General features: G+C 39.9%; 1 protein-coding gene across 1 annotated transcript; it reads right to left on the bottom strand.

Annotated features, from left to right (window-relative positions):
- Positions 1-1,018: 1,018 nt before the first annotated feature.
- Positions 1,019-12,046, bottom strand: CDX4 (caudal type homeobox 4). Its single transcript, XM_021933106.2, has 3 exons — positions 9,562-12,046; positions 3,662-3,807; positions 1,019-2,902 (listed from the first exon to the last, which is right to left on the bottom strand). The coding sequence occupies exons 1-3, from the start codon at positions 10,061-10,063 to the stop codon at positions 2,696-2,698; spliced, it is 855 nt and encodes a 284-aa protein (XP_021788798.2). The 5' UTR covers positions 10,064-12,046; the 3' UTR covers positions 1,019-2,695.
- Between the last annotated feature and the right edge of the window lie 1,530 nt (positions 12,047-13,576).

The following is a 13,576-nucleotide window of genomic DNA, read 5'->3' as shown; positions in this document are numbered from 1 at the left end:
AGAAGAAAATCCCTCATAATCCCATTACCCTAAGTGAACACTCAGTTATTTGGTATTTTTTAATTCTTGCCGCTTTCCCCATGAAAAAGAAAAAAGCCTCTATTAAAACCTACTTTGAATGCAACTTTTGAGCTTCAGTGTTTATATTTCTTTTCTCTACATACCTCCAGCATAAACCTCCATAAGCTAGAAATAAAAGTTTGTGGTTGTATACTTTTCTTAGGTCTCAGAGAATGAATTAACATGTATTCTTAGAGGAAGTGACCGCAATATGCTAGTCAAAACAAAAGCTCCATTTTGGTTCTGTTTGCATGGTCTGGAGAATCAGAATCTATAAAAATAGGAAAATGTTTTTCTTTGGGAGAAAAATTGTTTTTTTTCTCAGGAAAAGAGAAAAAAACAGGAAAGAGAAACTCCTGAGAAAATCCAGCTGCTATAGCCAAAGTTATACCTTTTGTGGAGTGAGCACTAGGATGACAAAATTAAGTTCTGAGTGTACATAGGCAAGTAACACTTCACATCTCTCCACCAGATTGGAAGGACCCATTTCAATGTTGATTTTCTATGTTCAGCACTACAGATGGCCTGCCAATCAATTAGCATGCTGTGTAGTTTACCTCAAATTTATTGGAGGTGGTGAGTAGAGTAGAATATGTGTTTTTCTGGGAGTCAAGAAACCCTAGCATAGTGCCTCACAGAGTGGGCACTCAATAAACATTCACTGAATCAGCAGACCTGAGATCTAGTTTTAGATTTTGCCAACAATTTACTGAAAAAGTCAGTAACTTTTTGAAGAGGAAAGAATTTAAATTGATCTATCCTTATCACCATCTACCAATATGTAGATGTGGGCTAAGAGAAGTGAATTAGTTTATCAGAGATACTTAAGCGTTTCTGGTCTCTAGCTTCTCAAAGTACAAAATAGGGGTAGCAATTCTTTCATATCTCGTGAGGATATTGGGTCTAATAATATAACAGATGTAAAATTGCATTGAAATATATAAAAATATTACATGTATATAAGGCATTATTAAGATTATTAGTAGAAGCTTCAAACTCACTAACCAGAAGGGTAAGGGAGCTGGAAAACAAGAAAAATTAGGCTGCATTCCTAGGTGGTCATTGTCTACGGATTGGTGTTCAGGGAGCTGTGTGCACCTTCAGTAGTATAATCAGATACAAAATGAAAAGAAAAGGATGCTTTGAGTTTGGACTTATAACTAGAGACCAAGGAAGATCATCCTATGTAGCTAGGGGTTCACATCAGCATCCACAATATCCTTGCTATGTATCTTTGGAAAGTGACTTGATTGCTCACATCTCAGTTTCCCTATCAGTAAAATAGGGCAATTGATGGCTTCCTCATAAATGTGTTGTAAAGAATATAATTCCAAGAGGTTGGATCAATAATGGAAAAGTTTTTTTCCCTTAAATCTTTTCAGAACTAAATGATGTGCCTTCAGGAGCAGCCATGGGAAGTAAAACTTCTTTCTGAGATTTTCATAAGGAAAGGGAGGATACATTTCTTACTCCCAACTCAAAGACAGACAGCTGTGCTCAAAATTCTAATTTTCTTAAGAACAATGAAAGTGTATCTTGAAAGCAAAAGTTGTACCCTGATGGCTTTTACGCTTTAATCAAGCTTTCCTTTAAACTATCTCAATTCAAAAGGACTCGCAGCCTAGTCTTTGTCCACTTCAATATGCAAACAGTATGCTGGACCCACACTAAAAGCTCTCGGCAACCTGGATCACTGCAACCCCTTTTCTTAGTCAAGCTGTGTGTTTTTAATCTGTAAACTGCAGCTTCTTGGATTATAAACCAGTAAACTACATTGACATGACATGATGTGGGTAAAATTGAACAGGTTGAAAGGTGATGGCACGTACGGGTTACATATCAGTTCACTGTCTTGTGCTTACACAAGTCTTACTGGAATGGGAATGGAGAGATAAAAGAGGGGGTAGAGTTTATTCTATGAGTTGGAGATGTGCCTTACTCAACCAAGCTGGCCTCTTTTGTTTTAGTCTGGGTTCATTGTTTTGACAAGATTTTAAAATGACACTGCAGGTTGAAAGTTCTGAGATAATTGATGCCAGACAAGTATGACTGAGGGCCAAAATTGTCTATTTTATTGGTTGTTCTTGTTAAGTAGTGACAATGGAATCAGAATCACCTTCTGATGATTTTTAAAACATTTATCTTGTTATAAAAATTATGTTAGCTTTTGAATTAAACACTTAGAAAGGTAACTAAAGATAGATAAACTTCGGTTTACCTTCTTTTCACTCCTTAAAGATAGCATAAAAGAAAACACCTAGCATCAAATAACAAACAAAAGTACACATACACAAATGTGCTTTCTGGCAAAATTGTATTTTACAGTCTATTCGTAAGCAAGTTTCTGAAATTGTGAACAGACTTCGAAGGGCCTGTGATTCTAGCTTTTAATTATATAGCTTACTACTAAGCTTCCTGAGTGACTGACATATAGTACAGCACATGACAGGAGTTTTCTGGGGATAGTTTCTAAAAGTAAGAGTCCCCTAAATTATCTTCAACCCATTGTACATCCATCTGTTCCAAATACTGCCTTACAGGGAATTACACCCTGCTCCAACTCCCCTGCACATAGCTTAGAGACCCAAAAGGCACCACTAAAAACAGAGCACTTTAAATTTCTCTTTGCTTTCTTTCATTCAGAGACTATAACCTGCTGTATCTCAATAGGCTGAAATCCACGAACAGCAGATGGTGTGGTGAAAAAAGTGTTAGGCAGTTCCCCAGGGCTGATGGAGCCAGAGTCACTTTGCACCGAGCCTCCAGTATTCTCAAACACGGAGATTTTCTTTTTGATCATCTTTCTCTCCTTGGCTCTGCGATTCTGAAACCAGATTTTCACCTGAAACACAATGAAGCAACATACTGAATGCAGTTAACTTAGTGATTTCTGATATTGTACACAGACTTTAGCATTTACAAAGCCCCTTCATATGCATCACTTCATTTGAGCCTCACAATGACCTTGTGAAATATGCCCACTTAACAGGTTAGAAAAAAAGCTTGAGACTTAGAGAGGGCAAGTACTTTGCATGAGATGAAACTGAGATCCAAGTCTAGGGCTACTAACTCTGAATGCAATAATCTTAATATTATGCCTTACCCGCCTCCTCTGTTGCACAGGTGGAAATAAATAACGCTGGAATGATAGATGCTGAGGAGTGCTGATAAGAGAGAGATATTTAAATAGCAAAGGTAATTATAATCAGCCATTTCTATGTTTCATTAATATTTCACTAAAAAGTCCTATTAGTAAAATATTAATAAAATAAAATAAAATAGAAAATTTATCTTCCTATCAGTAATAGTATACTATTACTGATAGGAAGTTTGTCTTCCTATTAGTATACTATTACTAATAGGAAGTTTGTCTTCCTATTAGTAAAGTATTAATGAAACATATAAATGAGTGAACAAGGGTGATGAAATATTATATATCTCTTGCTGGAGATAGACAAGAGCAATATCAATGTGCATTCACACGTGGTCAAAATGCAAGCTACTTGGGATAAGGCAATGCATCAAGGGAGTTTACAATTCTAGAATTCTGATTCTATTGAAATTGACTATATGGGACATGTTTGATATACTTCTGGTGTACCTGTCTCTCAGAAAGGCCCAGGTTAACTGCCAGCTCTGATTTTCTCCGGATGGTGATATATGTATTGCAATGGAATTCCTTTTCCAACTCCAATCTTTGATGATCAGTGTAAACTACACGATACTTTTCTTTTGTCCTGGTTTTACCTGTTAGGAGAGAAAGCATTGCATTTAATCACTTTCTGTTTCTTGGAGATTGTTTTAGTTAAAGAAATCATAGACACTCTTCCCACCCTCATCTTTACTTTAAAATATAAAATAAATATATTTTTGAATCAAATATTCATAAAAGTCCATTTCTCCATTAAATACATTCTCATCTGTGGCTATGATAGCAATATCTCAGTCTACCATCTATAGACATAGACATATATCTATATATCTATATCTCTCTTTATACATAAAATCAATATCTCTTTAATTAATGTTTCTCCTAAAATGATTAGTCAAATCACAATCATCCCATCTTGACCTATTTTTATAGCAGAGCATTGAAAATGCTTAAACACTTTAACCCATGGTGTTTATTACCTTCCCACTTACATATGTGATTAGCATTGGCAGTAATAGTAATGCCATTATACAGGTACTTCCCATTACATTTTATGCAGTCTTTTCATACTGTTCCTGTTAAACCTCTTACCTACCTTCTTGAATTGTGCAGAACATGTCTTATCTCCATTTTACAGATAAGAACATGAAACTCAGGGTAAATGACTTTGTGTTAGAGAATTGAGGAGTGGGGACCCAAGCATATATCTTTGACTCCTATTTAAGCATGCTAACTAAATGTTATTCCAAGTTCAAATATGCTGGGATGCATAATAATGGCCCAAGAGTGGAAAACACTTGTGGGATCCTGACACTATAGTTACATAATTTCCTAGAGTTTGGTTTGAATAGTAATTTAAAAAGAAAATATTAATTGTCATTTAGCAGATTCTGTTTCAGAAAACCCCATTACCTATTAGAAAAAAAAATAGTTTTTATGTGGGAGTCTTAATTTTTATTACCAAGTGGATAGTGAATGGGGGAGGGAGGAGGTATTGACTTAAGCAGAATAAAGTGAGTATTCCATGCCCTTTGAAAGGATATACAAACATTTGCTTTGTGTTACAACATTTAACTAATTCCTCATGCCCTCCTTCAAATAGAGCTTTATCCTTCCTTTCAAAATTTCCAAAGGTACTTAGGAAGTTCCCTTTTCTTTTTAATTTCTCTACCCTCCTCCAGGATCTTCCTCCTTTTCTCTGTGGGTTTTAAATACTCCTTCTGATCTTCCCTGGTTGTTTTTTATGTGATTTTTTGGGGACAAAGACATCTTTAAAGTGATTCCCTAAACTCCATTGAGGTGTTAAGATACAGCACAGGCCTAACAAAAGAGCAAAAGAGTTACATAGCATCAGATCCCATTCTGAATCTTCTTCTTTACATTCAGGAACACCAGCCAATTGGTTCAGAATTTACAAGCCCCAAACAAATGTGAGACACCCTTTCATCTCCAGAAAAGGAAAAAAAAAGGACATGAGTGAAGAAACAAATTTTAGATAAGTGATATATTTTAAGATTAATCTAAATGGCTAAATAATGAACTGAATAAAATCTCCTTTCCCTGCCCTTAGAAAAGGAAAACTATGTGGTCCAGTCAGTTAACCTACCTTAAACTCCTAAATTCTGAGCTGGTTTTCTGAATCTAAGCAAAAACCTGGAAACCAGAAGTTTGCCTTTGGGCATGTTGCAAAGACAGAATGTATATTTAGAGAAAAAATGAAAACTTGGAAATTTAATTTATTTCTAGAACATCGAATCTTGAGATCGAAATGTATCTTTGAAATCATGTTTTCTAAAACTCTTCTTAATCTTAAAGTTGCTGAGTGTTTAAATTATAACTTGAGGCAGACTGGTTAAAAATTCAACTTGTCTTTATCCATGTTTTATGCTCTTTGATCAATAAATATAACCAGACATCAATAACTCTGGAAACACTGTAGTCCTTCCCCACCCCCATTGGTCATAAATTCCCCTCTTGCAGTTTCTTCTGACGACAATAAAGTCAAGACCAGGCCCCTTTATTTGCCATAAAAATCCTACCCTTTCCGGCAATATAACCTCTGAAGAAAGGAGGGGTAAGGAAGAGCCTGGCTGCATATCAAAGCCATGTGAAGTGTTAAAAAGAGCCTGTTGCCAAAATCTGATAGATAAGACCTGAAACTCCAAGAAGATGTAGCTCAGGGGAAAAAAACTGACTACACAGTTTACGAAGAGAAATAAATTTGAATTTCCTGGTGCTCCTTTTGGGTCCCTCTCCTCAAATTGTCTCTCCCAATCCCATTGCCTCTTCTTCTTAAATGATGAAACCAGATAAAATGATGAAACCAGAATAGACGATGAAGAGGATTTGGACATTTTCTGGTAAAGTATAATGTCCATATTCCCATACCCAAGCACTAAAAAATAGCACTAACAGAACGAACTTTTATTGTTCAAGCTGTTTTCTTCTTCTAGAGACTACGACATTTCTGAGTGTGTTGGGCTCCATTTTCAGCCGTTATTGAGTTTATTTAGAAAATTAATACTATCTAAGATGTATTTGCCTTCTCCTCAAAGAGTCAGAAAAACTTCTGTAGTTAAAGATGGATGGAGTCCTTCCCATCCTCCCAACCACATTATCTCCCCAGAATTCACAAGCAAATGTCACAATATATGATAACTTGTCACCCTAAATAAAATTAAAATGCTGTTCATTTGAAAGACTGGCTGCAAAAGTGCCGCTAGGCAGAAAGTCACTCTCCAAACATAGAGGTGATGATGATGATGGGAGTGAGTGTAAAGATAATGAAAACAAATATTTTTCTGTAGGAAGTACTGTCTAATTGACCCCACTGTGAGGACTTTTCATCTTATGGGATTTATTTCACTGTTTATAGCTAAAAATTGCATCCAAATTCATTTTTTAAAAGTTGTCCTGTGAAATGAGCAAAACCAAGGAAGACAATGATAACTCTCAAGAATTATTAAGCAACTAATTTCATGAAGTGTCCTTATTGAATAATGCCTTTTAAGCATAAATTCCTCCATGTTGTCCAGTGGCTTAAAACAATCAATCAGAATCAGAATCAATCACAATTACTTCCTCCTCTCCCCCTCTTTTCCACTTCTAACAGAAAAGTCTCTCTCCAGCCTGCTTAGGTTATCACCTCACCAATGTTTAAAATGTGAAAGCACATGAAAATATTTAACTTTCCATAGAAACTTTTCTTTCATATTCCTTTTTGCATAATATTTAAAGTTAGATATGTATAGAAATAGACCACTTAGAGAACTAAGAGTAAATAAACATGTCTTCCATTTAAATCAGATCACTAAGGGAGCAGTCATTTACTCTATGTGTCAGCCTCTTTGCTCTCATTAGAAAATCACATGCTATAATGGTCGCTATGAAATATTTTCTGATTGTCCACTAATACGTGTATTTTTCTTTTTTTAAGTTTATTTAAAACATTTTTCAGTAATGGAAATAACTTTCATTTGACTACCTTAATCAAGGGTTACTTTCATATTGAAGTTCATCTTTTCCTCTCAGTCATAAACCTTATGTTGTCCCACAATACTACAGGGTGAAGTGGAAAATTTAGGAGGATCTGACTCATTCATTCATTAAACAAATATTTAAGATCCACTATGCGCTAAGCACATAAATGGGTGCATTTTGGTCCTCAGTGGGTGGCCCAGTGAGGTGATCGGTTTAACTTTTTTCGTGGGGTTTATAACCTGATGTTCCTTGAAAGGGCTTCAATGGATCCATGAATCTCCTGAAATTATGTAACAAATTACTTGTGTGTGTGCTGCTGTGCCTTTGTGCATTTTTCTAGGGAGATAACCAAAGTTTTTCATCATATTCTTAAATTGCTGCTAAATATGCACCTTAGACTATAAGAATACAGCTAAGGGGTTATTTTCATTTATAAGACATTAAAATTAAACAAAGTTTTAATTGAATGAAGCCTTATCTATAGAATAGGCTGCCAATAATCTAAAGGGTTCCAATATCATTCAATTTTAAACTTCTCATAGAAATTGGATAGAAAATCTTGTGAAGGTGCCATTGTAAAGTCAGGTTTGAGGGTTTAGCTAATGATGAAGGTGCAAGAGACTAAGGAGCCCTTTTCGAAACCTTTCCCGGCATTAGAATTACCCAAGAGACAGACTCAGGCTAATAAAAGCAAATGTAAATGGAAGACCTTTAATCAGACAAAACTGTCATATTTTTCCTCAAAAACAGAAAAACCAAGGCAGGAGATAATTTCTTTTATCTCATCCATTTCCTCTCTTGTTCTCTATTGCAAACAGCACACCAGTGACTTTCCTCTTAATGTGTTTCAAAACATAATCCTAGACTGCGAGCAACTACTTTTCTAGCTTTTGTGTCTTTTTCTGATTGTTAGGGTTTAGTGAGTGGATGTTAATTATAACCCCGAGATTAGATGTAATAAAAACTCCGGGAATGCCCCACCCTAACCTCTTTTTCTGTTCTACTTTGTCGACAGACTCACTCATATTTTAAAAAAATGCAGACTTACTTGCAAACGCTTGAAACGAGTTCAGCCAAGTATCTGAACTCTACTTTTACCTTGGGATTGCTACTCTAGTGATGTTCTAATACACAGAACTTCCTCTTCCTGGCTAAACGTTCTCCTAATGGTAAAAATGGGTCACTTCCCACCCTCCTGCCTTTGCTTTTTGGAGGAAAGACAAAGTGCAGAACTGAGAACAGGAGCATAATCATTGTGGACAAATGCTATTGAAATGCCATTTCCTCCCCAGAGGGATGAAAATACTCAGAGTCGATTTTTACTAATTTTCTCTAATGACAGGGAGCGAGGGTTGGAATAATAAGAATGTAATAAAAGAACAACAGTTGAAAACAAACATTCCTCCCCCCGCCCCGCGCTCCGGTCTAAGATTAAAGTAGAACAGCCACTTCCCTCGCCCTGGCTCCCAGCAGTCGCCCACTGGCTTGCTGGTTAGGCTGAGATCGCGATCGCTGTGCCTTCCTGGGCGCTGCCGCAGACCTGTATTCAGCCCCTATGCCTGAGAGACGCCTGCATTGATAGTTATGAGGGCTTTAGCCATTTATTAGTGCTGGAGCTGATTCGTTTGCGTGCCCAGCGGGTGTGAGGGTTAGTCACCGTATTATGTGCCAGGTCAGTGCTCTAGCCTTCTCGCCTGCCTTAACACTTGGGTTAGAAGAAAGGACGTTGTAAGACGGCAATGGATTTTAGGCCAATTTGCCTCTGCCAACTTGTAGGAAGGAAGCTGGAACTTCCCTGAGAGGCCAGGGTGACGAGGCTGCTTTGCCGCCGGGGACTTCGTGGTTAAACTGGAGAGTCTGTTGCCAGCCAAGCACTGTGAAGCTAAATTGAGCATCACCAGCTTTGGGGGCGGGGAGGTGGGAGACAGCCCACTCGGATGGGTAAGGGTTTGGAAATGGAAGTCAAGCAGCAGTGCCTGAACAACGAGACACCACAGCTGCCCTCTCTCTTCATTCACTCGTTGAACTTTCTCATGCATCTCTTTTCCCATGTGGGCAACTACAGGATTGCATCCTCAACCTTGTGGCTCAACATACCCATTGTTCACTCACTCACTTTCTTCATGGAGCAGCGAAAGGCGAAAATCACCTCTAGGGTAGGTTTAGTCCCAATCGCTGCACTCAGTGAGTGAGTTTTGAGCCCAGGCGAACGCGAGGGAGATGCCTAATAGGTCAGTCAGTCATATAGGGGTCTCCTCAGCTAAGCCCTCTTGGGAGAGGCCTGAGAAGTGCGAGGGCAGGCCGACCCAGAGAACTAGCGCAGAAGGGAAGGAAGGAAAAGTGTGTGGGCATTGGAATTGATTACTCACCCGTCACCTGCACGGTCTTGCGCATCCATGCATAGGGGCTGTGGCGGCTCCTGCTGGGGGAACTGGCGTTGGCGGCGCCTGCGTCCGTCGGGACAAGCGACCCACCAGCCGGGCCTGGTAGGCTGCTACCGCTAGTTCCACCGCCCGCAGGGCCCAAGTTGCTGTAGTCAGTCGAGCAGAAAGCGGCGGGGCTCGAGGTCATGTCGTTCACTGGCACTGTGCCGATTGTACTAGACTGCCCAGGATACACGCTCCAGTCTTCTCGCGGGGGACTGTAAGGTGAGCCCCAGTCTCCCAGAGACTGCCTGTGAGGATCCATGCTGGGCATATGAGGATAGCCCATATAGTGCGAGAAAGCCGGTGCCACAGCGAAATTGGAGGCTGGTATCGGACTCCCACCGTCCCCGGTGCCTCCAGTCCCAGCTGTGCCTCCACCCCCAGGGATCCTGAGAGTGCCCGGGTACATGCCTGTTTCTTTCTCCAAAAGGCAGCTTCCGTACATCGTGGCTTGGGTAGAAGGCGCTCCCTAAGCCATCCTGAGGTCCCTGTAAGGCCCCAACTCGACTTTCAGAAGCCCAGATAATAAATTTATCAGTACGTAGTTGTGCCGCAAACTCCTCTGCACCCCTCAGACTACTCCATCCCACGTTTCCTGCGAGGGTATCCAGGTGACTGGTAGCCCTGTATAGATAGGCCACCAATGGCTGGGCTGACGTCAAGGGGCTTCAGGCTTTTACATACCATTTGCATTCAAATGAAGGGCCATTTCACTTTCACAGGAACTTGTTCACCCACTCCCCAAGCTCCCAGGCCTTTCTGTCTCATCTTTCTTGATTCTGTCCATCTGGTCCCCATAGCGTCAGTATTGTGCTTTTGGGGACAGGAACTCCTCCAGGGGTTTCTGACCAGCTCCCCGCAAAGTCAGACAGAGACCTGCAGAAACCGGGCAAAGTTCCGCTCTCTAGGAATCAGTCCTTACACCGCGGCCTCCTCCCTTTCACCGATCTTCCCGCGTCCAACCTGCATCTGCAGTCTCCTTCTGCCCAAATTCCCTCGCAGGGGTTTACCGCATGGCACTGGCCCAGGCTGCCAACGAAAAGAGATTTCCCTTACTCTCCTCACTCCCTCCATCAAGAGGGCGCCTTTGTTTCCAAGAGCAAAGATTCATTTCACAACTCTGTTGAGCGTCTACTGTGTGCCAGATACTGTGTAGGCATGGGGATACAGCAGTGAATAAAAGACAATTCTTGCTCTGCCTTCCTAAGATTACACTGTAGTGGATGGCAGGCTGAATTAATCGAATGTTTTACAAATATGCACAAATTAAAGAAAGATGAATAACGTAGGTTATGAAAAATGGTAGGGGAGAGAGAGAAGAACCATGTAGATAATAAACTTTCCTATTTTCATGTCAGTCCACTACTCTCAGGTGTCTCTTTCTGCCAGGTATGGCTTCTGTCCGAAATCCAGTGCCTCAAGGGGCCAGAACTCTTGCAGTCTCAAATCCATAGCAGCTGCAGCAAACTAAAAAAGTTTTCTTTGTAAAACTCCAATCGTTGAAAAAGACATAGACTTGCTAGTAGATGCCAATGAAATCAGTATCTTGCCTCAAGAAACCAGGTCACCTCTTGTGTTCCTCCTCTCCACCCAGCGCCCCCAAGACCTACCACAGCCTTTACTCCAGGCTGTTTCCTACTCAGGAAATTTGCTCCTACACAAAATCCAACATAACCTGGCACCCCCATCCCCATTTAGCTAATCCCTCTATGGCTTTGGGAAAGTCACTTAACCTCTCTGAGTTTCACGGGTTTCCCCTTTTAAAAATAGAGAACCTAATTGTATCTACCTTACAAGCAGTATTTCCTCAGATAATGCAAGCAAACTGCTTAACTTAGTGCTTGGCATACAGTATGGGACCACTGTATTCACTCAACAAATATTTATTGAGTACTTAGTTCTGTTCTATGTATGGAGACATCAGTGGTGAGCAGATAAAGCCTCTGGCTTTATTAAGCATATATAACAGTGGGGAGAAACACTGATAAGTAATTAAATTTTATGGTATATCAGACAGTAATCGACTCTATGGAGAAAAAAAAAACAGGGAAGGAATATACAGAATGCTGGGAGGTGGATGTTGCAATTTTAAATGTGATAGTCTAGGATGACTTCACTGAGAATTGACATTTAAGTAAAATATGAAAGAGTTAATGGAGTGAGGTAAGAGGAGAGAGGATTCAGAAGAAAAAAACAAGTGGAAAGAGAATGTTCATTTTCTGTTGGAGAAAGTGCAAGGAAGACAGTGTAGCTAAAGACTCGATGAGGTCTAAAAGCTGAAGGGAAATAGGCCATTGCAAAAATTCTAGTTTTTGCTTTGAGGTAGGGAGACATTACAGGGTTTAGAGCAGAGGAGTGACATGATTTGAGTTAAATTTTGAATGGCTCTCTCTGGCCTTTGGATCAAAAATAGACTGTAAGTAGACAGAATCAGGCAGCAACCCAAATGTCCATCAGTGACAGACTGGATTAAGAAAATGTGGCACATATACACCATGGAATACAATGCAGCCATAAAAAAGGATGAGTTTGTGTCCTTTGTAGGGACATGGATGCAGCTGGAAACCATCATTCTTAGCAAACTATCACAAGAACAGAAAACCAAACACCGCATGTTCTCACTCATAGGTGGGAACTGAACAATGAGATCACTTGGACTCGGGAAGGGGGACATCACACAGCGGGGCCTATCGTGGGGAGGGGGGAGGGGAGAGGGATTGCATTGGGAGTTATAGCTGATGTAAATGACGAGTTGATGGGTGCTGACGAGTTGATGGGTGCAGCACAGCAACATGGCACAAGTATACATATGTAACAAACCTGCACGTTATGCACATGTACCCTAGAACTTAAAGTATAATAATAATAATAATAAAAAAGACTATTGCAATAATACAAGTTAATGACAGTGTGGGTGAAGATAAGTGGTTGGATTCTGTATATGTTTTGAAACTTGTTTCAGAGAAGAAGGAAAATGAGTAATTGATCAGAAAAGACCAATTAAAGTCTGGTGCTGGGGAGAAGGGACTAAGAGGCAGGAAAGTAATATAGCTGTTGGCACTTTTTACACTTTTTGCATATTATTTTATCTTCACAACAGCCCCATGAGTTATTGTCATTCCCATTTTAGAGATGTAGAAACTGAGGCTTAGAGAGGTGGCATGACTATTTAAATGCACATGACTGGTGTGTGGTAAAGCTAGGTTCAAATTCTGGGCCACCCTGACTGCAAGGCAGAGTTCTTCAATTGGTCCGGGCCAAATACACAACATCAGGGTTTAGAATTGGGGCTTAGCTTCTATTTTCTTTCTCTGCTCAAGCTTTCAGGCCTGACATTCAAGTCTTCACAATATAGACCCAATTACCTCCCATTATTCTTTCACCTGTTCAATTCTGAGGCAAACTATACTATCTGATATTTGAAAAAATATGTCAGAGTGGAAGCACATGGAGGATCTTTAGAGGCTGACTAACCCAATATTATTATTTAACAGATTAGGAAACTGATGGCTTGAGAGAGGAAGATAATCTTTAAGGAAGTGAACCCAGGTCCATTGACTACCAGGTCAGCACTCTTTCCACGAAAATAAAACTATCTTTGCGTATGCAATTCTTTCTACTAGGCTGTTTCTCTCTACAATCTTCTAATTGCAGAAAGAAAAAAAATTGTTCAAAATCTCCCAATTTTTCTTTAAGAGATGTAGTCTCACTTGTCACTCAGGCTGGAGTGCAGTGGCACTATCATAGCTCACTACAGCCTCGAACTCCTGGGATGAAGCAATCCTTCCACCTCAGCCTTCTGTGTAGCTGGGACTACAGGCACATTACCAACTTGCCCAGCTGTCTCTATTCGTCAAGGTTCAGTTGAAATGTGCCCTTCTCCCTGAAGCCCTATGTAGTGATGCTCCTCTCAGAAAACACTCTTCCTCTTCTATGAATCCCATTATCAATTCCCCCT

Source organism: Papio anubis, chromosome X (assembly GCF_008728515.1).
Source record: "Papio anubis isolate 15944 chromosome X, Panubis1.0, whole genome shotgun sequence".
Classification (NCBI taxonomy): domain Eukaryota; kingdom Metazoa; phylum Chordata; class Mammalia; order Primates; family Cercopithecidae; genus Papio; species Papio anubis.
This window is presented reverse-complemented; position numbering and strand designations above follow the sequence as displayed.

Excerpts from the sequence above, each read along its gene's own strand:
- CDX4 (XM_021933106.2), bottom strand. The coding sequence starts at position 10,063 with ATGTACGGAAGCTGCCTTTTGGAGAAAGAAACAGGCATGTACCCGGGC. Across the intron at positions 3,808-9,561 it reads CAAGACCGTGCAGGTGACGG|GTAAAACCAGGACAAAAGAA; the intron begins GTGAGTAATCAA and ends CTCTCCTAACAG. Across the intron at positions 2,903-3,661 it reads TGGGCCTTTCTGAGAGACAG|GTGAAAATCTGGTTTCAGAA; the intron begins GTACACCAGAAG and ends ATTGTGTTTCAG.